At 29.9% G+C, this 25,297-nt stretch overlaps 12 protein-coding genes and 1 pseudogene across 13 annotated transcripts, besides 13 other annotated features; 8 read left to right on the top strand and 5 right to left on the bottom strand.

Moving 5' to 3' along the window:
- Positions 1-1,634: 1,634 nt before the first annotated feature.
- Positions 1,635-1,676: a mobile genetic element.
- Positions 1,635-1,676: a terminal%2Cinverted (terminal inverted repeat of ISTv3 transposon ID:TVAGG3_0269060).
- A 282-nt stretch (positions 1,677-1,958) lies between these two features.
- Positions 1,959-1,999: a mobile genetic element.
- Positions 1,959-1,999: a terminal%2Cinverted (terminal inverted repeat of ISTv3 transposon ID:TVAGG3_0269050).
- A 652-nt stretch (positions 2,000-2,651) lies between these two features.
- Positions 2,652-2,692: a mobile genetic element.
- Positions 2,652-2,692: a terminal%2Cinverted (terminal inverted repeat of ISTv3 transposon ID:TVAGG3_0269040).
- Positions 2,693-3,064: 372 nt separating this feature from the next.
- Positions 3,065-3,105: a mobile genetic element.
- Positions 3,065-3,105: a terminal%2Cinverted (terminal inverted repeat of ISTv3 transposon ID:TVAGG3_0269030).
- Positions 3,106-3,938: 833 nt separating this feature from the next.
- TVAGG3_0269020 (protein of unknown function, DUF4107 family) lies at positions 3,939-4,496 on the bottom strand (the record flags this gene model as incomplete). The annotated part of the gene is made up of 1 exon (XM_001321965.1): positions 3,939-4,496. The coding sequence occupies one exon, from the start codon at positions 4,494-4,496 to the stop codon at positions 3,939-3,941; it is 558 nt and encodes a 185-aa protein (XP_001322000.1).
- A 283-nt stretch (positions 4,497-4,779) lies between these two features.
- Positions 4,780-18,421: a mobile genetic element.
- On the bottom strand, positions 5,203-6,072 carry TVAGG3_0269010 (uncharacterized protein; the record flags this gene model as incomplete). Its single annotated transcript, XM_001321963.1, has 1 exon — positions 5,203-6,072. The coding sequence occupies one exon, from the start codon at positions 6,070-6,072 to the stop codon at positions 5,203-5,205; it is 870 nt and encodes a 289-aa protein (XP_001321998.1).
- On the top strand, positions 6,089-6,976 carry TVAGG3_0269000 (protein of unknown function, DUF4106 family; the record flags this gene model as incomplete). The annotated part of the gene is made up of 1 exon (XM_001321962.1): positions 6,089-6,976. The coding sequence occupies one exon, from the start codon at positions 6,089-6,091 to the stop codon at positions 6,974-6,976; it is 888 nt and encodes a 295-aa protein (XP_001321997.1).
- TVAGG3_0268990 (uncharacterized protein) lies at positions 7,401-8,015 on the top strand (the record flags this gene model as incomplete). The annotated part of the gene is made up of 1 exon (XM_051228529.1): positions 7,401-8,015. One exon carries the CDS (start codon positions 7,401-7,403, stop codon positions 8,013-8,015), a length of 615 nt encoding a protein of 204 aa, XP_051098259.1.
- On the top strand, positions 8,794-9,111 carry TVAGG3_0268980 (organellar and viral DNA polymerase type B; the record flags this gene model as incomplete). Its single annotated transcript, XM_051228528.1, has 1 exon — positions 8,794-9,111. One exon carries the CDS (start codon positions 8,794-8,796, stop codon positions 9,109-9,111), a length of 318 nt encoding a protein of 105 aa, XP_051098258.1.
- TVAGG3_0268970 (organellar and viral DNA polymerase type B) lies at positions 9,169-9,366 on the top strand (the record flags this gene model as incomplete). Its single annotated transcript, XM_051228527.1, has 1 exon — positions 9,169-9,366. One exon carries the CDS (start codon positions 9,169-9,171, stop codon positions 9,364-9,366), a length of 198 nt encoding a protein of 65 aa, XP_051098257.1.
- TVAGG3_0268960 (transposase-related family) lies at positions 10,354-10,899 on the top strand (the record flags this gene model as incomplete). Its single annotated transcript, XM_001295190.1, has 1 exon — positions 10,354-10,899. One exon carries the CDS (start codon positions 10,354-10,356, stop codon positions 10,897-10,899), a length of 546 nt encoding a protein of 181 aa, XP_001295191.1.
- Positions 11,099-12,092, bottom strand: TVAGG3_0268950 (annotated as a pseudogene). Its single transcript has one exon. A coding segment is annotated over exon 1 (994 nt).
- On the bottom strand, positions 12,311-13,132 carry TVAGG3_0268940 (uncharacterized protein; the record flags this gene model as incomplete). The annotated part of the gene is made up of 1 exon (XM_051228526.1): positions 12,311-13,132. A coding segment is annotated over one exon (822 nt), but the record flags the coding sequence as incomplete, so codon positions are not given.
- Positions 13,862-14,425, top strand: TVAGG3_0268930 (uncharacterized protein; the record flags this gene model as incomplete). Its single annotated transcript, XM_051228525.1, has 1 exon — positions 13,862-14,425. The coding sequence occupies one exon, from the start codon at positions 13,862-13,864 to the stop codon at positions 14,423-14,425; it is 564 nt and encodes a 187-aa protein (XP_051098255.1).
- Positions 17,650-18,183, top strand: TVAGG3_0268920 (protein of unknown function, DUF4107 family; the record flags this gene model as incomplete). The annotated part of the gene is made up of 1 exon (XM_001293374.2): positions 17,650-18,183. One exon carries the CDS (start codon positions 17,650-17,652, stop codon positions 18,181-18,183), a length of 534 nt encoding a protein of 177 aa, XP_001293375.2.
- Positions 18,184-18,421: a terminal%2Cinverted (terminal inverted repeat of Maverick-1C transposon ID:TVAGG3_0268910).
- A 546-nt stretch (positions 18,422-18,967) lies between these two features.
- Positions 18,968-19,792: a mobile genetic element.
- Positions 19,793-20,005: a mobile genetic element.
- Positions 20,006-20,689: 684 nt separating this feature from the next.
- Positions 20,690-22,310, bottom strand: TVAGG3_0268880 (uncharacterized protein; the record flags this gene model as incomplete). Its single annotated transcript, XM_001297922.1, has 1 exon — positions 20,720-21,559. The coding sequence occupies one exon, from the start codon at positions 21,557-21,559 to the stop codon at positions 20,720-20,722; it is 840 nt and encodes a 279-aa protein (XP_001297923.1).
- A 763-nt stretch (positions 22,311-23,073) lies between these two features.
- TVAGG3_0268870 (uncharacterized protein) lies at positions 23,074-23,448 on the top strand (the record flags this gene model as incomplete). Its single annotated transcript, XM_001297923.1, has 1 exon — positions 23,074-23,448. The coding sequence occupies one exon, from the start codon at positions 23,074-23,076 to the stop codon at positions 23,446-23,448; it is 375 nt and encodes a 124-aa protein (XP_001297924.1).
- Positions 23,424-24,464: a mobile genetic element.
- Positions 24,465-25,297: the final 833 nt, after the last annotated feature.

The raw sequence follows: 25,297 nt of genomic DNA, 5'->3' as shown, positions 1-25,297 counted from the left end.
TACCTATAGATATCTTTTCTTTTAACTCTTTCAATATTTTGTTAGTGTCTGGTATATGTTTGAGACGGTCCATATAGTTGTCGAAGTCATTGCATATAATCTTTGAGTCTGGGAATATTGTATGACATAAATGGGATATATAGAAACTTCCACCGAACAAATCTACAAATGTTAGACCATTCGGTAGTTTCTTAAGTTGTCTCAATATAATATCTTTACATCTACTCTTATTTCCAAAGAACGGTAACGGTGGTTTTGTAAAATTCATTTATATATAATAATAAAAATGTTTTTACCTGAAAAGTGACAGAAAACTGACAAAACATGAAAACATATATAATTTGTGAAAAGCGACACATTATATAATGTTTTCGACCCAGAAGAAGGCTTCTTCCCAGAAGCAATGGAGGAAGAAGAAGAGTCCTCCGAATTCACACCAGAAGACTAACAATTTTCCGAATAAAAACTTCATTTATACTAAACATCTTCGGGGCTAGAGGGCGCAACGCGCCTGGAAGCCCCACTACCTTTTTTTTATAAGATAATATAGGGCATATTTCCAATTTCCATTTCTAATTCACAATTGAAGTTTTATTTATAATTTCCAAATGAATTGGAATTTCCAAATAAAAACTTATTTGGAATTTCCAATTGAGAGATTGGAAATTCCAATCTCGCAATATTTCCAATTGCGACGGTTTTTCCAATCGGGCGGTTTTTCCAATTAATTGGAAATCCCAAATAAGGGGGTATATTTATAAATCCCCTGCTATTTATAAATAGGTCTATTGTTTACAATATGAAAGCAAATTTCTTAGATCAAGCAGTAATAAAAATGTATCTATAAGTTAGTATACATATGTTGGGTACCAAGGGTCTACGCCCCTTGTTACCACAATGTTGCATGCTAAGATCAGTCATAATGTAAACCTCTCAATTTTATTGTCGTGGGAAGTATCTCAATTCCTTCAAAAAATTGAAAAACTATTTAATTTTAAAAATATAATACTTTTAATTAGTTAATTAATTGGAGATATTTTTAAAAAATCACTTTTGATAATACTTTTGAGAACTTTAATTAAAAAAATATATTCAAAAATATCCAGGATATCAAGAGGGAATTGTTCCTTATGAGGTATATAGTTATGATGTATACCTCATAAGGAACAATTCCCTCCTTAAAACGAGAAAACTTGTTCGAAATTGTTTATCATTTCGAACAAGTTTTCTCGTTTTAATAAGAAACTAAAGGCTATGAGGCACTGATTATATATTAGTGCCTCACAGCCTTTAGTTTCTAATAGATAGCTGGGAAACTTTCTCCAAATGATAAGTTATTCAGAGAAAGTTTCCCAGCTATCAAGAGGGAATTGTTCCTTATGAGTTATATAGTTATGATGTATACCTCATAAGGAACAATTCCCTCCTTAAAATCGTAGACATTTTTATACTTATTAATCAACCATTCAAAATCATATTCCTCTGAAAAGTTATTTTATTAAAAATTTAGAATTTTAATAAATATAGAGTTTGAATTTCATACAATACCTATATATTTTCAATAATGGAATTTGAAAACCATTCTCAAAAGTTCTCAGAAAACCTTTTTTCATTAATTTTAAGAAATCTGAGTATTGTTCCATATTAAGTTCTGTCAAAATGTAAGCTATTCAATTCTATCGTCGGGGAAAGTATCACAAATCTATCAATTTTTTTGTAAAAGTATACAAAAACATATGGTGTTCAATTAGTTTGTAATAATATAAATATTAAGATTATCCAAAATAAGAAAAACTAGGTTTTGAGAACACTTTTGAGATGATAATCAAAATATTTTGATTGAAAAATAATATATTATTTATCAGATATAGAATGGATTTTTTCAAATTTAAAAATTCTGAAAAATAAACAGTTTTGTAAAGTAAAAAAATGAACGAAAACTCGAGACCTCGTATTCCTGTTACATATTAAGTTCTGTCAAAATGTAAGCTATTGAATTTTTTGAGAGGGAAATAATCATCGAGGATGTAAAAAGTGACGCTTTAGGAAATATTATTAGAAATATGATAATAAATATATTTGGAAAAAATATGTTTTTTTTTCAAAAATTGAAATGTTCATAGAATATTTTGAAATTTGTAGGGAATTGAATTCGGTAATATATAATAAACAGGATTTTTAAATTTCAAGGAAAAATAGCTTTTGTGAATACTTTTGAGAACTCTTCTCAAAGATCATGTTTCAAATATATTAAGGAGCCAAAATATTAGAGATGAGTTCACAATCAAAATTTTCTCACTTTTCTTCCAAATTTACATCCTTACTCACCACTTTCAAGTTTTTCATACATATATCTTACCCATTCATTTGGAATACGAGGTCTCGAGTTTTCGTTCATTTTTTTACTTTACAAAACTGTTTATTTTTCAGAATTTTTAAATTTGAAAAAATCCATTCTATATCTGATACATAATATATTATTTTTCAATCAAAATATTTTGATTATCATCTCAAAAGTGTTCTCAAAACCTAGTTTTTCTTATTTTGGATAATCTTAATATTTATATTATTATAAACTAATTGAACACCATATGTTTTTGTATACTTTTACAAAAAAATTGATAGATTTGTGATACTTTCCCCGACGATAGAATTGAATAGCTTACATTTTGACAGAACTTAATATGGAACATTCCAAATGAATGGGTAAGATATATGTATGAAAAACTTGAAAGTGGTGAGTAAGGATGTAAATTTGGAAGAAAAGTGAGAAAATTTTGATTGTGAACTCATCTCTAATATTTTGGCTCCTTAATATATTTGAAACATGATCTTTGAGAAGAGTTCTCAAAAGTATTCACAAAAGCTATTTTTCCTTGAAATTTAAAAATCCTGTTTATCATATATTACCGAATTCAATTCCCTACATATTTCAAAATATTCTATGAACATTTCAATTTTTGAAAAAAACATATTTTTTCCAAATATATTTATTATCATATTTCTAATAATATTTCCCAAAGCGTCACTTTTTACTTCCTCGATGATTATTTCCCTCTCAAAAAATTCAATAGCTTACATTTTGACAGAACTTAATATGAAACAGTATTAAATTAAGTGATAAATTCGTTTGACACTACTTTAATTTTTAAATTCAAAAAATTATATGTGCTTCTTAAAATGACTCAAAAAATTTTATTATAAAATAATATATAATATTAAAAATCCCACAACATTTTTTTCTTTACATAATCGTACTTCCTCGACGATCAATTTCCACTCAATTTCTATCGTTGACCGAACTTAGCATGCAACACAACATATGTTTTTAACACTTTACAATAATCGTTCTGATATGTAAAGTATTTACATAGCATTTTTATTTAAATAACGTATTTTATCTGCCACGTAAAGTACTAATGTCAGAATTAATGGCAAAATTCATTTTTGTCACAATTTTAATAGTTTACACAGTCGGTCAGTCAGTCATTCATTGACCTATAAAATTTTTTCATAACCTCCAAAAATAAATTTTAAAAATTATTTTATTTCATGAATTTTAAAACATATTTCTGACAACTTTACAAATAAACTTAGGTCGGTCGGTCGGTCAGTCAATGAAAAAATAAACTTTAAAAATAAATTTTACAAAATAAATTTTATAATTTTATTCTTCGGCGTCGAATTGTTCTAACTTCTTCTTCAATTCAGCAATATTGTCTTCATGCAATTTAATTTTTCTTAATATACCTTCCTTATCTAATTATTTTTTAATTTTTCTAAATTGAATTCTACCATCTTTCATTTGATGTACGTAAAAACCTTCGGGAACAGTTCCAGATTTAATATATTCAACTAAAAACTTTTGTTTCATAGCTTCAGTAATTTTTCCTGACATTTCTATTTGGCAAAAATATTTATTTATTTAAAAATCTTCTTTATTCTTTCATAACTCTTTTCTTCTTATTCTTTTGTTGTTCTTTCTTCTTCTCCTTTGCCGCCATCTTTTCTTCATATTCTTTTTTAGCTGCTTTTCTGCCTTTACCATAATGGTACCAATTAGAACCTCCAATCTTTGGGTCAAATGGTTCAAAAGGCATGTTATACATTCCATAACCTGCATATGGAGGCATTACCACAGTTTGTTGCTGTACTGGTTGCTGTTTTACAGGTTCTGGTTGTTTTACAGGTTCTGGTTCTGGTTTCTTTTCTTTGACAATAGGATTTAAATTAAATTTTTCTCCATTCAGTTGACCACTGAAGTCATGTAAATTCTTTGTAATTGGATTGCTGTCTCCAAGAAGGTTGCTGGATTGGTCTGCAGCAAAATTACCTAACTTCTTCAATTTTTCCGACTTAAGATGTTTTACTGCTGCTCCAACCATCATACCAGTGTTTTTTCGTAAAGTATTTGTTATAGCTCCACCAGTTAAGCCATCTACAATTTTATATCCACTATATAAAGCTCCTAAAGCTGCCATCGTTGTTGCTGCCATTTTATATTACGTTAAAATCAATTCTCTTTAACATTATCTCATAAAAGTTCTCTTCGGATGAAAAAGTCAATGAAACATTAATGTTTTCGTTATTGAACTTTTTCTTTATCTCATCTATTCTCTTCAAAATATCAGAACAACTGCTAACATCTTCTACAACAGTTATTTCATCATATACTACCTTTAAAAATAACGTCATTTATATTCAATTAAATCTTTGACGTCTTCTCTTTCTAGGTGTTTCATTTATTGCATAATTTAAATCTGTTTTATATTCTTTAGCATCTGGTTTCTCTTCTTGAGGAGCTGGTTTATCTTCTTGAGGAGTATTATATTCTTTGACAGAAGTATTTTGAATAACATTTGGTTTCTTATGTTTTAAAGCAAAGAATGCCGAAGATGCAGCTAAAACACCTAAAGGAATAAGATATTTTGTATAAGGACGGTTCCAAGCACTCTTAATATAATCCAAGACACCTTTACTTTTAACAGGAACAATGGGACTTAAACGAGGTGAAGAATATGGATTTAATGGTGTAGGAACTCTTGGTGGTGTATTTCTCAAAAGTGCTTCAGCAGGACCAGTGTAAGGAAGTTCAGGACCTGGTTTAAAAATTGGAGAAGCTTGACGAGAACTTTCACGCGAGTTAAATGGTGTTCCCCAACTACTTGGAGTAGTCGAACTCATTTATTATATTTTAAAACTTTAGAATGCTATTAATATCATTTCAATAAGTATTGTATCTTTCAAGTCGTTTGGTAGTATTACAACATTCTTCGAAGATGGCTCAAAAAGCTTTAATGTAAATTTATTTACATAATTTGTTATACTATAATGCTTTGGTGGAGAATAATAACAGTTTGTTAAACCAAGAACAGAATTTTCAGCGAAATCGCTAATACTAGATTTTAATAACATACTTTCGCGAGACCAAACATCTTCAAAAGTTATATTTGTTAATAAATGTCCTGAACCACTGACTGACACGTTGTCCGGTAATAAATCTTCAAGTTGGTTTATATTTATCTTTTCAGCACTGAACTTACTTAAATTTTGAAATAAACTGTCGTCTTTAAGACACGTTATAGCTTGAAAGTTTCTATTTGAATGTGTTTCAGCGTCATTGAAATAAAATCCTACTTTATCTTTGAGATTTGAATTAATTTTAAATTGCAGTATATTTGAATCCGATTGATATGATATTTCTATTTCTTCTGCATTTGGATACAATGCCATATTTAATTGAGTTTGCAACATTTCTTTAAGTTTAGCATTGAAAACTGTCATATCTTCTTGTGGACTTAAATCTAAATAAATTTGTAATGGATATTTTTTCTCTTCTCTTACAACACTAAAGTTAACGAGTTGTATTAGTCTTCCTGCAGGAATGGTTCGAATTTGTCTTATTTCAATAGCTTTTTCACCGCTTGCGTAATCTACCCAATGTTTTGGATATTCATAAGTTAAAACATTTTCATTTATATTAACTGGTGTCAAAAATGTATGTTCGTAATAAATTTTAATACTCTTGTCATTAAGTTGCGGAGTAATGTTCTGAACATTTCTAATTTGCATTTTTAATAGGGATAAAATGAAAAGATTATTTAAAGAAGTAGATGAAGATATGAATGAAAATTCTGAAAAATTAAATTCTTCACTCATTCTTCCTTTTAGCAAAGATTACGAATTTTGTTCAAATGGTGTATATTTCTATTGTGGAAAAATGGGCTCAGGTAAAACATTTAATCTCATTCGTCATATTCTCATAACAGAACGTTTAGGAAATGACTCATATTATGACCAAATTATAATTTCTTCAACTTCAGATTCAATGGATTCAACAGCTAAAACATTTATGTCAAAAGTTCAAGCCTCTGTAGTTAAAGTTCCAGATAGCGAGTTAATTTCTTTTCTACAAAGATATATAAGAAGAAAGAAGAAATATTATGCTATAGTAGAATTTATTCAATCTGGTATGTCAAAGACTTCTGAAGAAATGGAAAGAATTATTGTTAAACATCATTTAAGACAATGGAATGGGGATTACGATATGAAACGACTTACAAATTATATTTTATCAAAACTTTCAAAATATCCATTCAAAAAATATCCTTCAAATACTTTGTTAGTTTGCGACGACTTTGCTGGGAAGGGTTTAGTTTCAAAACCAGACTCACCATTAGCGAATCTCATTACTAAAGTAAGACATTACCATTTAACTGTTGCAATACTTATGCAAACATGGCGTTTTCTTGCTTTAAACATTAAACGTCTCATTACTGACTTCGTTATCTTTCAAGGTTTTTCAAAATACGACATTGAATTAATTTGGAAACAGTCCGGAATAACATTACCTTTTGAAGAAATTTGGGAAGCATATAAATCTTTAATTTCTCCACGTTCATATTTAGAAATTCATGTCATGACTAATACAATAAATATTAAAAATATACCTTGGGAAAGACCTACATTATTTTAAATCTTAACTTTTAACTGAGGTGTTGTAAATAAGTTCCAACCATCTCTATCTCCATTTCTGTTAATATTTTTGAAGTCATTCATTGAGTCTTTTTCTCCATTTGTAATATGCTGAGGGTATAAGTTTGAATAACTATTTTTATAATTTGGTTTTTCACCTTTTTTAGCATAAACTCTATAACTCTCTGAATACTTAATGTTTGAACCTCCTGAACCGTCATTAACATAAATTTTTATTGGTTTCCATCCTTTATTCATATTTCTATATCTCCCTTTAGCTTTTTGGTTCAAAAATTCTACATCTTTATATACGGCTCCAGTCTCAGTAAATTCAACCATATTTTCATTGGTAAGTTTTGTGTTCAAACCTTTGTCGAATATATTGTTCATTTATATGTTATTAAAAGCTTTTTATTCTTAATGAAATGAGAAGCAAATCCATCTTAGCTGGTGCCGTTAATGTTCCCATTGAACCAACATCAAACGTGGATTCAAGAACTACAAATAATATTATTATAAAGAATTATAGTTCAGAAAATTTGAAAGACAAAGAACCAGAACTTAAGTCAGTGAATTTAAACACCGGTTCAAACGCTAATGCAACATCTGATGTTAAGTTAGAGTATCCACCATTGGACCAAATTATTTCAAGAGATGCAGAAACAAACCCATATTCAAATGTTCAAACAAATTCTCCAGATAATGTAGAACATTACCTCCTTCAGTTATATCAAACAATATTACTCAAAGACGACAAAAAACTTTTGACAAATCTTATAAGTAAAAATCAAATTATATTAACTAAGGAGGACTTGGAGAATGCTATTTCAAGAATAACTAACAAACAATGTGTCATTGACTATCTCGACCCTGAAATAGAATGTTGTGGACAAACTCCAATATTTATGAAAATAGGTAATATAAGAATTATTGAAACACCAGGAACTGCAGGAGTTGAGTTTAAATATAGGTATTCCAATGAATATACTAAACTTTCTTCAGATTATAAACTTTGTCTAAAATATGTTTTAGCGAATTAAATATTTAATTCTGAATCTTCTTTTTCGACATCTGTTTTAACATTTGACCAAAAATCTACTTCAATAGTCATTCTAACTGGTGCTTTTAATTCTACTGGTTCTCCTTGAAAATCTACAATTCTAAAATACATATCTTTCAAATGATGTGGCATTATTTTTACCCATTTACCGTGATAAAATGTTAAAACAGGTACATGAGGAATAAACATAGAATTTACTTCATAACAGAAAGATTTAAATTCAATAGAACTTTTATTATAAACTCCTGAAATACCTGTTATATTACTTATTTTAGATTCCACATATAAACAATTTCCATAACATACATATGGAACAGATTTCATCTCAATAGCATTGTCAACACTTGAAATAGGTAATTCCATATGGTATGCACCAAGTAAAAGTTGTGCTCTATGACTCATACATGTTATCTTAAATTCTTTATTTTCAATACTAAATTTTAAAGTTCCTATTGAAGTCATTTCGACTTTCATGTCATTTATTTTTGCCTTTACAAGCTCATCTAATACTTTGTCAAGTTTGTCTATTCTATAATTAGATACGTTATTAAAATTAACTACATAATTTGTTTTTTCTTTTCAAACACAATATAATCCGATTCGTCAGTTATGACAAAGGAAGCTGTAGTATTAAAGTCTAAAACTCTGAATGCTAATGGTTCGCTCTGAAGTCCTAAGTTAGTTTGAAGCTTTAATGTCCCATATTCTTTTGGGTCAGTACTTTGCAAATAGAATAACATTTTATTCTTATTAAAATAATGACTATTGCCGCATATGCTTATGAAACTAACGAAGCTAATATAGCACATGAATTAGTAAATGAAAATACAACATTAACCGTAGATGGTCATGATATTATTATTGACGACGGAAATGAAAAGAAAATTATTGACTTTAATACATTGCAAACATATGACCCTTTCATTACTACTAGCAGAGTTCCTGTCATAACCGACGGAACAGTTCAATACATAACTTCTACATTGGATGCTTCATTAGTTAAAGTACTTAATGTTCTCATTGAATTATTAAATAGCTTTCGATTTGACGACAACATTAAATGTCTCAAAAATTGAGTCGTAAATGAAAAACAAATTTTAGGTATTGCAGGTAATACTCCAGATGTGCATTTAATGACATTAGAATATTACAATGAACATAAAGATGAACTTAAAGGAGATAAAGGAGATGCGGGACCTCAAGGTCCTCAAGGAATTCAAGGTCCACAAGGTAAAAATGGCTTAGATGGCAAAAATGGTGAAGATGGAAGTGCTGCAAAAACATGGATATGGGACTTAATAAATACTGATTTAACAACAGCTTCATATTGAGCTCTTCAATACCAAGTTGGAAAGTTATGGGCAATTGTTGGTTCAGATGCTTTAAAAGGTCTTAGAGATGCTCTAAAAATTTTAGATACTGGCACAAATGCTTTTGACAAGCTAGGTACCTTCATTACACGAACTACCAATCTTTTCGATACTATTGCAGGAACTCTTAATACATTTCAAGATTCGTTAAACATTGCCAATCGTACTATAGAAACGTTATGTACAGATATCCTAAACTTAACTGTGGAAGTAGATAATAATTCAAGTTCACTACAAGGATGTGCCCAAGCATTTAAACAGCTTAATTCTCGAGTTGAACAAGACTTCGACAAATTATTGAAAAGAACAGGCTTTCAAACAAATACTATAACAAACTTAACACAGCGTTTTATATATCTCTCTAGAAACTTGTTTAGAAATTATACACCACCAAAACCAAAACCAATACCACTTAATGCAATACAGGCAATGCCAAGAGATTTAGAAGACTCTGCGCCACAAGGCGGCGAAACAAATGAAGAGGAAGAGGAAATACAAGAAACTGTTGGAGATAAAATATATAAGTTATATCCTCAGTATGGTGTTCTCATAAATTATGTCAATGAAGCTCTTAAAAATGCAGGAATAGAACTTTCTGAAGCTGAGGATACTAGCCCCATTAAGTTGGGGTTGCAAATGTTGCATGCTAAGTTCGATCAAAATGTAAACCTCTCAATTTTATCATCGGGGGAAGTAACTCAATTCCTTCAAAATTATTCTTTAAATATTGAATTTAAAGTTATTTAATTTGGATTATAAATAAATAGGCTAATACAATATTTAAAAATGAGAAAAAATAACTTTTCAAAGAACTTTTCATAATCTCAAAGAAAATTTTTTATTCAATAATTATATAAATTAATTAACATTCATAATGGAATTGAATTTTTTTATAAAAAATTGGTCCTACTTAACTTTTTGAGAGAATTTGGCTTTTCATTTTTTATTATGAGTAGACCAACCATTCCTTCTTGGTGGTTAATTCAAACACGCGAAAAACTTGAATATCGCGAACTCAATTATTTAATTGCGTGTAAGCGAGTTCCATACGAGGATGAAATGAAGTGTGAATTTAGATCAATTTCGAAAAACACACTTAAAGCAGCATACACAAATACAAATTTAACACCCCCAAACGTTAAATCTGGTCCGGCACCAGATGATATTACTCCTGAAAATTTGCAATATGTTCTCCAAAAATTTCAGGAATATAAGTGCGGAATCCAAAAGATGTTTTGGCGTTTAAACACGGATCAAAATGTTTATTCAGTTTCCTACAATAAACTCAGAAGAATTTACAGTATTTTGGAGATCAAAGAACCAAAAAGTGACAGGCCCCCTCAAAAATATTATACGCCATATGAAGCAACAAAACCTGATACCATATGGCATGTAGATGTTCATTTTTTATACGGTTCACAGAGGTTACCTGTTTATATATATCTTTTGTTATTGAATGTGAATGGTTTCCTTCCACAGATGTTCTTCCACTGAACCTATGCATATGTGAAGGAAGGTTTTCAATACCTATTTTCTTTGAACCTCCCATCTTCATTGACTGCGTATTAGTGTAGAATGGAAAACTGTCAACTATTTCATACCATCTACCACCAAATAAAGTGTTTGGATTTATTGGATTCATAGACGTATAAACAGCTCCTATAGGATATATTAAATCATATATGCTCATAACTCTATAAACATATTCTAAAGAACTTATGTCATTAAATACCATTTGGAATGTATCTCCCGGATGAAATGTTGCATTTGTTCCACTTTTATAATGTAATGTTAGTTCAATAGAATTATCCAAGAAAATTCAAAAGTATCTGGTTGAGACCTCTAACAAATTCAAATGGAGTTGCTGGTTCGCCATTTATAATTTCTGTTGTAAATGTCATTGTATCTGGTTTCGAAAATTTCTTTGTTAGTTCTGCATCCACATAAGTTTTGTCAGCTTTCTTATCTAACATTGCTGTAGTTCATGTGCTTCAAAGTTTCTGGCATGACCTTCAATGTTCATACATTTACTATTTAAGGATTAGTGTATCTTTTACGCTTGTACTTGGATTCTCTAAAGGTGCACTTGAACCAAGGGTATAGTTCAATATTATGTCGTCTGCTCTAACAGTAGTGAAGATTTATGTGTATGGTTCTTGTCGGCTTTACTGTCTAATGTAGCTTGAAGTTCATTTATATCAGATATTGTGTTTATGAGATTTCAAAACTTTGTTCATTGCGTCAAGTTCATCTTTGTCAGCTTTACTTTTAATAGCATCTTCAACGGTTATTTTTGTCTTAACTCTCAATGTAAATCTTGGTTCAACTAATACACCGTTAACAGAGAAAGTAGAGGCATAAATTTCATCGTTATAACCAAATGCTTCTGGTGCTTTACCTGTGTCATACTGTACAGTACAGCGTATATCATAACCTTTAGCACGAATGAATTTATATCTTCTTTCATTAACATCTTTTGTCTTCACTTCATCACTTCGTGTTAAATATCCATGGTAGTCCGTTATAATCTGTTCGTCTGAAGTTATATAATGAACGTGGTTCTTGACTTTATCACTCAGAGCTAAAAGCTCATTTTTGTCTGCTTTTTCGGCTAATTTCTCATTAACATCATTCACTTCTAATTCAACTCTTCCGCCAGAACTCTTATTATCATTAATCTTTTTCATTAATTCGGTAATTACGTCATAAAGACTATATTCTGTTTTCGTTTTGTAAATAATGAGTCAAAATTTCTTTTCATCATTACATCGCTGACATTAATGATATCACCAATTCCTTTTTCATTTATTCTCTTCATTAATTCTGCAATAATGACGAATATATAATCTGTTAATTTATTCTCTTCATCGAGGGTTATAGAATGTTTTGAAATTGAATCATTAACTCCTCTAAATAAATCAATAACTTCAGGATACACGTTTTTAATGTCTCGAATAACCCGACCAGTATCCTGTTGTTCATGTTCTTCGTTCCCGTCGTTACGTGGTTTTATATCTCTAACCATCATCAACGCAGCCATAACCGGAGGGTTTGTTGCTATCTGTTCGAAAATCCGTCCGTTATGTACGGTATATCTAAATAATTTCTTTGTGTTTGTTAAAACATTTGAAACAAGTCTTTTAAAACCATCTACAAAATTTCCTGTTTCACCTAATGTTCTTGCAGCATTTACAAGCTCACCCATTCCCGCTTTTGACCCCAAAAACGTCCATATTGCATTTATTTCACTCTGTATAGTTGTCCATTCAGCGAAACTAACACCCGCATTCGCTAAGCTGAAAATGAAATTCAGTGGATCGAACTTAATTCCACCTTCTTTTTCAATTTCAACGAACTCACTAACATGAGATTTTAAGTATTCTTTCGTTAAAATTGTTTTCCCCGATGTTATGTCATTAACGAAACTATCACCGTCAAAAGTTAACGAATTCAATTTCGTCGTTGATGCTTTTATTTCATACACCGCTTTATCAATAGTTTTTGGCTCACCTTCTTTAGAAGCATATGAAACATTAATGAATGAATTATATGTATTCATGAATGAATTAAAATCAATGATTTTCATTAATGACGCCTTTAATGATTCATTTACTGTCGAATCCCTTAAAGTAATTAATGAACTGTCATTTATGAAAGGTACACTGCAAACCGTCGAGTTTGGATCAAATGCTGTAGTTGGTGCAGGAATATTAATGATATAAGTCATTAAATCATTAAGTGACGTAAATAATGTTGTGTTGTTTTTGATTTAATTTCTTTAGCATCTGTTATATATGGTAATTTTATTTCTGTAGTTTCTGAATTAAAGATATTCGCTAAAATGTTTTGTAAACTGTTTTGAACAGCTGTGTAAACCGTTGAATTCGGAACTCTTACGATTTCACCGTCCTTAATAAAAGGCATTGCACATGTGTAGTGCTTGGGTCAAATCTTTCGGGATTATAATTCAACATATATTCTAACGCTTCATGAACAGACTTATATACTGTTGTGTCGTTCTTCATGACAACTTCACCATTTACAATGAATGGCATAGTGCATGGAGTTAAAATGGGGTCAAACTTTTCATAGTCCTTCCATGTTATGTATTTCTCAGTATTTCCATCAGTGATAACAATATATTTGTCAGTAAGTGTGAGAGAGTATTGACCAAAATATAAACGTTTAGCTCTGTCAGCTTCATACGCATATGCAGCTATACTCATATTTTAATGAGAATAAAATGTTGTTCTATTTGCAAAGTACAGACCCAAACGAATACGGGACAGTAAAGCTACAAACAAACTTAGGTCTACAGAATGAGCCACTTGCATTCAGAATGGTTGACTTTAATACTATTGCTTCATTCGTTATAACAGATGAAACAGATTTCATGGAGATTGAAATAGATGGAAAGAAGCACGAAATAAGATTTCACAATAATGTAGAATATAAGATGGAAACATTAGCTGGAGTGTTAAATGCTCTCATAAATACTACAATAAACAAGGATAACGAAGAAAACTTGATGAATGTTAAACTTATTGCAGGAGTTTTGAAGTTCAGTTATGCGAAAGAGTTTAAGATACCAAGAATGAGTCATAGAGTACAACTTCTTTTGGGAGCATACCATATGACATTTCCTTTGAAAAGTGTTGACAAAACGATTGAGATGAAATCTGTTCCATACGTATGTTATGGTAATTGTTTGTACATTGAGTCAAAAATAGCTAATGTCACAGGTATTTCAGGAGTTAATAGTAAAGGTTCAGTAGAATATAAATCCTTCTGTTATGCAGTCAATTCAATGTTCATTCCAAACGTTCCTGTCATAGCAACTCATTTAGGTAAATGGGTTCGCATTAGTCCTCATAATTTGAAAGACATGCAATTCAGACTTGTTGACTTTCAAGGAGAGCCTGTAGAACTGAAGGCACCAGTGCGAATGACTGTTGAAGTTGACTTTTTAGAAAATATTAAATGCAACAGCTTACAAGAGAACTCAGAGCTAAAAATATAAAGTATGAATGTTATGTATTAGGGCATGAACTTTGGTTGTTGCTGTTTGATGAAACAAATGAGTTAGTTATGTCAGTCAAGAGAACAGAAAAATATTGTGTTAGTGAAAACTGCACCAAGTCAATAAGATTAGGTTTGCATTATGAAGATGAGTTCGATACTGTTGAAGAAGTTTTGGATAGATATTACAAATTGCTTTAATTTACTAAAACATATTTAAGACAAAGCTTATATTCTGTTGAAAGTTTTGTATACTCGTTCGAATATATATACTTAAACTCAACTCCTGTAGTTCCTGGTGTTTCAATGATGCGGATGTTACCTATTTTCATGAATATTGGAGTTTGACCACAGCATTCGATTTCAGGGTCGAGATAGTCAATGACACATTGCTTTCCTGTTATTCGTGATATAATATTTTCAAGGTCCTCCTTTGTTAGAATTATTTGGTTCTTACTTATAAGATTTGTCAAAAGCTTCTTATCGTCTTTGAGTAAAATTGTTTGGTATAACTGAAGAAGGTAATGGTCTACGTTATCTGAAGGATTTGTTTGAACATTTGTGTAAGGGTTGTCGTTGGCTTCTCTTGAAAGAATTTGGTCCAGTGGTGGATACTCTAACTTAACATCTGATGTAGCGTTAGCGTTTGAAGCTGAGTTTAAATTCACGGATTTCAGCTCTGGTTCTTTTTCTTTCAAACACTCTGAACTATAGTTCTTTATGACAATATTGTTTGTCGTTCGTGAGTCAACATTTGATGTTGGTTCAATTGGAACATTAACGGCACAGCTAAGATGGATTTGCTTCTCATTTCATATAGAATAAAACTTTTATATGTATGAAATGAACAATATACTCGACAAGGGTTTGAATGTAAAGCTAACGAATGAAAATATTGTTGAATTCACTGAGACAGGAGCTGTGTATAAAGATGTAGAACTACTGAACAAAAGAGCAAAGGGAAGAAGCAGGAATATGAACAAAGGGTGGAAGCCTATAAAATTTATGTCAATGATGGCTCAGGAGGTTCAAACATAAAGTATGCAGAAAGTTATAGAGTTTATGCTCTCAAAGGTGAAAAGCCTTCATTTAAGAACAGCTATTCTAACGCATATCCTCAAAAGCTAACGATGGGGAAGTGGATGATATGAATGACAGCAAAATATTAACAGAAATGGCGACAGAGATGCATGAATTTGTTTACCATCAGTCAATTAAAGCATAAGATTTAAAACAATGTTGGTCGTTCCCATGGAATATTTTTGACTTTAATGTATTAGTCATGATATGAATCTCAAGGTATGAACGAGGAGAGATGAGAGACTTATATGCTTCCCAAATTTCTTCAAAAGGTAATGTTATACCTGACTGTTTCCAAATGAGTTCAATGTCATAACGTGAGAAAACCTTGAAAGATAACGAAGTCAGTTATGAGACGTTTTATGTTTAAAGCTAAAACCTCCATGTTTGCATAAGTATTGCTACAGTTAAATGTAATGTCTGACTTTAGTATGATGTTAGCTAATGGTGTGTCAGGCTTTGACACCTAAACCTTTTCCGGCGAAGTCGTCACAAACGAGAGTGTTTGAAGGATACTTTTTGAAGGGTATTTTTGAAAGTTTTGACAGAATGTAGTTTGTAAGTCGTTTCATATCGTAAACTCTGAGTATTGACGTAAGTGGTGTTTGTCAATAATTCTTTCATCTCCTCAGAAGTCTTTTGCATTCCTGACTGTATAATTCAACGATGGCATAATATTTTCTCTTACGTCGAATGTAACGTTGAAGAAATTCAATGAGTTCACTGTCTGGAACTTTAACGACAGAGGCTTGAACTTTTGACATAAATGTTTTCGCTGTTGAGTCCATAGAGTCTGAAGTTGCTGATATATGATTTGGTCATAGTAAGAGTCGTTTCCTAAACGTTCTGTTATGAGTATATGACGAATGAGGTTGAATGTCTTCCTGACCCATCTTTCCACAATAGAAATAACACCATTTGAACAGAACTCATAGTCCTTACTGAAGGAAGAATAAGAGAAGAGTTAAGTTTTGTCTGTAGTTTCATTCATGTCTTCATCTACATCATTATTAAAATGCTTCATTTTATCTCCATTAAAAATGCAAGTCAGAATATTCAGAACATAGCACCGAGTCTAACTGACAAGAGTATAAAGATATACTATGAACATGTTATGATGAAACCAACCAAAATTCAAGAAAGTCAGTATACTTATGAATATCCAAGACACTGGGTAGAGTATGTAGGAGGTGAGAAAGCTATTGAAATCAGACAGGTTCGAAGTATTCCAGCAGGAAGAACAATATTATTGAAGAACTTTAATGTTTTGAGTATAATGATGAAACAAAGAAGCAAGATAGTTTTCCTGTTGCTGTGTATGTGAACTTAGATACAGGAGATGACATGAAAGTTTTTAATACAAAGCTTCAAACGGTAGTAGTGAGAGAACAACTGACTGCGGAAGGGCATGCATTACCTTCAGAAGTTACCATAGCATATAATTTTGAAACAAACTCAATAGATTTTAAAGTCATCTCTGCAAAGAAGTCAGGATTTACATTTAATGAAGCAGATGTATATTCGAATGAAAACTTCAAAGCTATTGCATGGTTAGATAATGACGATTGCTTTAAGAAAATATTTAAATCAGTGACTCAACGATGTCAATAGATGACCTTCGTGGAATGTTACCATCGACGTTTACAGTAGAAGGTTCAGCAGGATTGCTTACAAGATTGTCAATTGGTGGTATTTGGTCTCGTGAGAACATTGTTATAAAATCCAGTATAAGTGAATTTGCTGAAGAATCTATATTATGTCTTTCAAACTACATGTATTCGCCGCGAAGCATTATAGTATAACAAACTTTGTCAGTAAGTTTAACATAAGACTTGTCGAACCTTCTTCAATGAAAGATGTTGTGCTACAAAAGATGGAAAGGATGGACTCATTATTTGAGATGATTTTAATAGCATATTAAATGAGTTTGTTCTTTGAAGGTCATTCATGATGAAATAACTGTTGTAGAAGATGTTAGCAATTGTTCAGACATTTTGAAGCGTATAGATGAGATAAGAAAGAAGTTAGATAGACCGCAAAGCAGTGAGGGCGAAGCCCGTGAGAACGCTTATGTTTTTGACTTTCTCCAGTAACGAGAACTTTTATGAGATAATATTGAAGAGAGATGATTTTAATATGGTGTAAATGGTAGCTTGGGCAGCTTTAGGCGCAATGGGAACAAAAGCATTAGCATTTGGAGCAAAAGCACTTGGAGCTTATGACGCAGTAAATAAAATGAGTGGAGGAAGGGTTTCAAAGACATTAGATGCAAATAAAGGGAAGATTGGAGGCTGGGTTGCAAAGAAGTTAAGATTAAATAAAATAGGGCTCATAAATAAAGCATCCAATTTGGTTGCGACTGAGTCAGAAAATGCTTTAGGAAAGGACGATGAGTTTGCAAAACACGCAAAAGACTTTAATGACCAGATGAAAGGTGAAACAATGCATTTAAATAGATTCGATGGAACTAAAGAAAATGTTTCTTCTCCACAACTTCCACCAGCAGTTCTTCCGTATGGTCCCTATGGAATGTATGGAAACCCTTACGAAAGACCATTTGACCCATTGACTGGTGGAAGTAATTGGTATCATTACGGACGAAGAAGAAAGACAGTCAAGTTGGAGACGGACGTAAAGAAAGCAACTAAAAAGAAACCAAGGAAGAGAGTTATAAAGTAATGAATTCAAGTGGGTGAAAAAAGAGGTGAAAAAAGAGGTGAGATCTCACCACTTCACCTAAATTTATTTTTGTGCTATGTTTTCATACGTGTGGGAGTGGTGATATCATTAATTTTTAAGTTTATTTTTTATTTTACTGAAAATTTTTATTTGGATGTAAATGACAGAACAAAAGCAACTCATTCGAATTCCACAGTATAACAAACATACATTTAAACATTTATTCTTCCTTCCTGAGCATAACATGTTCTTTCAAATACATCCGAGACCAGTTGACTTTTCATTGACTGTTTATAAAGATAGAAATAGTTATATCATTAAACCATACGATGACGAAGGTAAGTTATGTAAATTGTACGTTAAGAAGTTAGAGAAAGTTTATGGCTTCAAGTATGACTACAATAGGGTTAACACTGATGATGAAGATATTGAGGAAAATTTATGAGAACGTTTATTTTTTCATTAGTGAGTTCGTTAGTGAGGTAAAATTGTTGGCGGCTTTGTAAATATTTAAGGTTAAGTTAGTTTTTGCGTTCATGTTGTAAAATATACGTTAACGGTTTTGTAAAGTGTCAAATTCACAAGTATTGGGTAAGGTGGAACGCAGTGCCACCATACCCAAGACTTGTATACTAACTATATTATTGCATTTCTTGAAAAGTTGAATATTTTCACTATCTGAGCGCGAAATACTTTTTAATAACTGTAGTAATAGATAAAATTCATGTTTTGATGGCAAAATCCTCAACATTAGTATGGAAGAAAAAAATATGAGAATTTTTAAGAGATTGGGACAAAGTTGCAATTCGGCACTTTTTGTAAAAAAAATGGGATCATACTCATAATGAATAGAGACTTATAGCCAAGTCTTGATATCATGCAGGGAGAATATACATTGATAAGCAATTATATTTTATAGTAGTAGTATTCAGAAATTCTTACAATTTACAATACAATTTTCAAAAATGGATAAAGACCAATAGCCAAGTCTTGATATCATGCAGGGAGAATATACATAGATAAGCAATTATATTTTATAGTAGTAGTATTCAGAAATTCTTACAATTTACAATACAATTTTCAAAAATGGATAAAGACTTATAGCCAAGTCTTGATATCATGCAGGGAGACTCTCTACAAATACAAAAATTGATTATCATAAGGAAATACAAATTTATCAATTTTCATGTGAAAATTACATAAATTTGTTCTCCAATAAATAGCAATAATACTTTGAATGTTATATTAAGTAATATAGCTTCAGGTAAATAAGCTTACACTTCAAAAATATACTGTTTATTCATTAATTTTAAAAAAAGTCCAAATTATCTAATCTTGCTTACTCTTCCTTTAAACTTCTTTGTGCCAAATTTAATATTGCCTTCAAAGATGGAATAAGGACATTAGGTTCAATCCTTCGGCTTTCGACAATTTCCAAAATGTGTTGAATTAATTTCAAACATTCATCGTGTTTTGAAGCTCTTTGCTCAACAATCTGATTACCTGCCCTTGTAAGAATTCTTACTGCTCTATCTTCATTCAAAACATTAGCGACTTGAACCTTAATAATCGCATTTGGAATCACAACAGTGATGAGAGTTATGACGATATAAAAAATATTTTATTATACTCATTCGAAATTAAAAATAATAAAATTTATATATATTAATTTCATTAAATCAAGGTTAAAAATCTCACCGGAAAAATAACCTCAGTGTGATAAATTTATCACCGGAAAAATTTACAATAAGGTTAATACCGAAAATATCGAAAAATCAACATTTAAGGTTAATTTAAGAGTATGCACTTTTGTCACCTACTCGAATTTTTAAACGGCCAATATCGATCTTTGCATTCAAGTATAAAATTCTAGAAGCATGATAAATAATCGAAATGTTTCATATATGAATAATAGATATGATGCTAAAATACAAATTCTTTAATCAAATTGGAATATTGCGATTAAAAACTGTATCATTATACAAGTAATAGAATTGTTATAGTAATAACAACTATCTAATGATTTCATATTAATTTCTAATTAAATCTCTTGAATATTTGTTTCAAAATTACATTTGGCCAAAAGAACGAAATAGAAAGATAATCTACTCTATTTAGGAAATTGAATTTTTATTCTTTAGATTCGAATGTCTTTTGGATTGTCAATAATGTGATGAGAAATTCAAGTTCACATATAGAGATAATTTATTTTAAAAAACATACCTTATTGTATAAGAATGATAAATCTCTATTTATATTAGATAAAATACGATATTTTTATTTGAATGGGGGTAATTCAATTTTTTCTGAAAAACCGCGCGTTCCAAAAAATTTTTCAACAATAACTTTATTCATTATCTTTACATAAATACCTATTCTCATAAATTAATTCATGATTAACATATAAAATTATGAATTATCTATTAGTTTCTTTATATCATCTTAATAATTCAATGAAAAGTAGATATAATATAAAACATCAGATTTTATCTAATGAATGTGTTATGTAAAGCTTTACAGTAAAATATTAAAAAAATCATTGATCTTCATCTTCATCTTGATTTTGATATTCATAATCATAAAAATCGTATTCATCATAATAATCGTATTCATCATAATAATCGATTATCTTCTCGACAGGATAGTGATTTTTGATTAGAACTTTTTTGAAAAAAGAATTCATATTTGAATATTTTTCTGGATGGAAATGTGTTGGAAGATTTCTGGAAACTAAGGTGTCAAATGCAGTATAAAATATATTTTGATATGCAAGATCATAAAGTGTTTCTTTTTGATTATCTTTGTAAAATTGATCTATATTGTTTTTAATGAGAATATCAAAGCAATATTTATTCTTTCTGTCTATAGTAATTTTGAGACTTTCGACCAAAATATTATTTATTTCCTCATAATTTTCTTGAATATTTTCTTGAATGATCATATCCTGATATTTTAAGCATTCTTCTAAAAATAATCCAACATCATATTTAGCAGCTGTTTTTATGAATTTTCCAATTTTTTGTAAATCTGATGTCGAATATAGCTTAATTAACAAAGTTTCCACGCAATGGTGAACAAACAACTTTTCATCATCACCAAGAGAATCAATATCATCTATTTCTGTTCGTTCATCCAAAAGATAAGAAATGTTATTGTTTGCTGCATTAATTTTAATTAGATCAATATCGTTTATAAATGATGTAGCCCATTCAAGGATTGAAGTATAATGGTATTGTAATAAAAAGTAATAATTATTTGTTATTACTTTTTTTGGTAGTAATTTGATTAATTCGATGCAGCCACCTTTCATCCAATACGCCTGTATATGATCTTGAAAATAAGTTGTTTCTGTCAGTAAATATTTAATGATTCTCATTGAAGGAACAAAAGAAATAATTTCAAAAAATTTTGAGTTGCCATAAATATCATTATCAAAATGAATTTTAAAAACTCTTAAAGGGTTGGAGGTTTCTTGCATGCTCAAAATATATAGAAAATTTTCTAAATCATCACTATAAGCAATAGAACGAAGTGAACCAGGTGCATCTGTATAATCTATAACATGAAATATTTTTTGAATATCAATCTGAAGAGAAGGATTTAAAAGGTTTTTTACAAGATGAAATTTGTTTTCGAAAGAATTCATGTGATCATATTGTTTTTTGAAATAAGCATGATTATACTCTTTCAAATATATTCCAAAATAAAGCATCATATTGCAATCCCAATAAAATATTCTGTTGTTATAAACATAATTACTTGCAGCTCTGTCTAATTGACTAAAAGGCTCGAACAATCCATGCCTACAGCAATAATGTATTAGTAAAAAATTATTATAAGTAAAATTATTTGTAAGTTCGTCTCGAATTAAATATTTGTATTCTGAATTGTCACTTGCAATGCGAGAAAGTATTTCTCCGAATCTATCTGCAATTTTAAACCTTTTCTTTGATATCGTAAACATGTTATTTATGATATTTCGTATAAGATTTGAATTACTTTCCATTAAAGAAAGTATTTGGTGAATTAAAATCTCTTGATTCTTTTCTGTTACATCATAAAGCTTGTCAGTAATTATACCGATTTTCCTTAATTCATTGTATTTGTCTATAGGAAGGATTTCTTTCAAAGATGTCATAAATTTTTACAAAAATTTGACATTTCATTTTTTTAATTAATTATATCGGCGCGAAGCGCCGATAGAGTTAAGACAGTATATAGATATGAAAGATATCACTACTGAGATTTTGGGAGCACTATATATTAAGAATGTTACGAAGACTTTGCGGATATTTATTCTACAATAAATTAGATTCTTATTTTTATATTTTTTATGAATTATTTTTGATAGTTTTCGTTCAGAAATTTTACTCATATTTTAAGTAAACATATATTAGTATTCTTCATTACTTGGTTGGTGCTTTGCGCCAACTAAATAGTGAATAATTCAATTTTTCAAAAAATTATTTAATTTGGCCGAAGGTGGCGTGCTTGCCCTTCGGGCAAGCGAAGCTACCTGAGGCCCAAATTATATTTGATCAAATATATATCTTATCACTGCAGATCAATAAATCACATGATATCTTTGTTGTCTAAAAAAGAGATTTTACAAGAATTTTTTGGAACCTAAATAAAGGATGAACATCAATGTCATCTATGTATAAAGAAGATCAAAGTATTACATTTCATGTAGTTATTTATCTCGACAGAAATCGACTTTTTGAGAGAATCTCATATAATTAATTGTATGACATCCATCAAAAATTCGAGGGTAGATTTATTAAATTTCCAGAAACCAACATGCAAATATGTTATGCATATCCAATTTTTTTGTTAATTCTTTTTGTGTTATGCCTCGTCAAAAAATTTGATTCCAGATCTTTTTTCATGATGTTACACAATATTAATAATGAAAAATATTTGAAATCATTCCTTAAACAGCAACCAGTGATTACTTATTATGCAGAAGTGGAAGAAAGTGATCACGATGTGGGTACTGTTCTGCGTACTGCTGCCACTTACAATTTTAATTATGGATCATATGAATACCAACCTTTAAATATTACAATTACTGAAAATAAAACAGATGTTTATCTATTCAAAGAGGAGTATATTTTAAATGAAAAAGCAAAAGAAAGTTTCGATAACTTTTTAGAAGATGTTGATTACAAATGTCGTAATTTAGACCGTTTTAAATTTCTTAGGCATAACGACCCATGTACATTCTTGTTTTGTTTTAAGGGTGCACACGAGAGGATCATGTAAACTTCAGAATTTAGAACCTTATTTTTAGGCATTATCTTGGCTACCTATTTAGGCTCGAAAAGCAAAAAAATATCAAAAAATACAACTTGAGTCCATTATGACCCTTTCATGGAGGTAGTTTTTATCCGCTAGTATTTTCCCTTTGAATCTCTTTACAATTCGAAATCAAATTCAAAACTCAGTAGAAGAAAGGAAGAATCGACTTACTATGGTTGTAATACGAATAAATACATATATTTAATTATTTTTATTTACATAATAATTGTTTGAAGCTCATATTCCATCAAATTTTTAAATAAAAACATTAAAATGTTGAAAATGTTCATATATTTTAATAGGGTTTTGGAACTTTATTGAGGAATTACTACATACATAGTCGAACTGAACTTGATATTTTGAAATTTAAATTATTTATCGAAATTAAAATTTAACTTGAAATTTATAATTATTTAGTCATATTTTGCATAATTCTAAGTAGATTTTGTAAAAAATCAAGAAAGAAAAAAATTAAAGTGCTTTATTTTTTCTTTTTTATAATAATACATATTATTATATAATTAACATATTCATAATGTTTCACCCTTTCAAAAATATAATCCTCCTCCTCAAATAAACGTACATACAGGTGGCCTCTTTTTTCAAAAAATTAAAATTTGAAATTTTGGGCTCAAATATTAGAGATTTTTTTCAACCTTCAACGATATATGTTGTCTATATCAGACCTCCTTTCTTTTTGATACTTAACATTGTTCCTAAATCTTAGCCGTTAAGGCTGTTCTGAAAATATTTTTTTTTCGAAAAAATTCGAAAAAAATTCTTAAAATTCAAAAATCCCTTAATTCCTGAGGATTTTGGAAAAAAGATTTTACATGAACATGTGTATATTATATGAAGTATATTGATAAGGTAAAAATCAAATTTTATTGCATATTCATCGAGAAAATAAACTAACAAATCCCTCAAAATTGAGAGGGTAATCCTCCTCCTCTCAAATAAACGTACATACGGGTGCACCCTTAACAAAAGAAATTCAAGTTTAATTAATTTTCTGACAAGCAAATGTGGTCTGTGTTTATATCTGTTCCTAAAAATGTTTTTTCTGTTGCATGCTAAGTTCGGTCAACGATAGAAATTGAGTGGAAATTAATCGTCGAGGAAGTACGATTATGTAAAGTCAAAAAATGTTGTGGGATTTTTAATATTATATATTATTTTATAATAAATTTTTTTTGAGTCATTTTAAGAAGCACATATAATTTTTTGAATTTAAAAATTAAAGTAGTGTCAAACGAATTTATCACTTAATTTAATACTCAGATTTCTTAAAATTAATGAAAAAAAGGTTTTCTGAGAACTTTTGAGAATGGTTTTCAAATTCCATTATTGAAAATATATAGGTATTGTATGAAATTCAAACTCTATATTTATTAAAATTCTAAATTTTTAATAAAATAACTTTTCAGAGGAATATGATTTTGAATGGTTGATTAATAAGTATAAAAATGTCTACGATTTTAAGGAGGGAATTGTTCCTTATGAGGTATACATCATAACTATATAACTCATAAGGAACAATTCCTCTTGATAGCTGGGAAACTTTCTCTGAATAACTTATCATTTGGAGAAAGTTTCCCAGCTATCTATTAGAAACTAAAGGCTGTGAGGCACTAATATATAATCAGTGCCTCATAGCCTTTAGTTTCTTATTAAAAACGAGAAAACTTGTTCGAAATGATAAACAATTTCGAACAAGTTTTCTCGTTTTAAGGAGGGAATTGTTCCTTATGAGGTATACAGTATGAATATATACCTCATAAGGAACAATTCCCTCTTGATATCCTGGATATTT

Source organism: Trichomonas vaginalis, chromosome V (genome assembly GCF_026262505.1).
Source record: "Trichomonas vaginalis G3 chromosome V, whole genome shotgun sequence".
NCBI classification, from domain to species: Eukaryota; Parabasalia; order Trichomonadida; family Trichomonadidae; genus Trichomonas; species Trichomonas vaginalis.
This window is presented reverse-complemented; position numbering and strand designations above follow the sequence as displayed.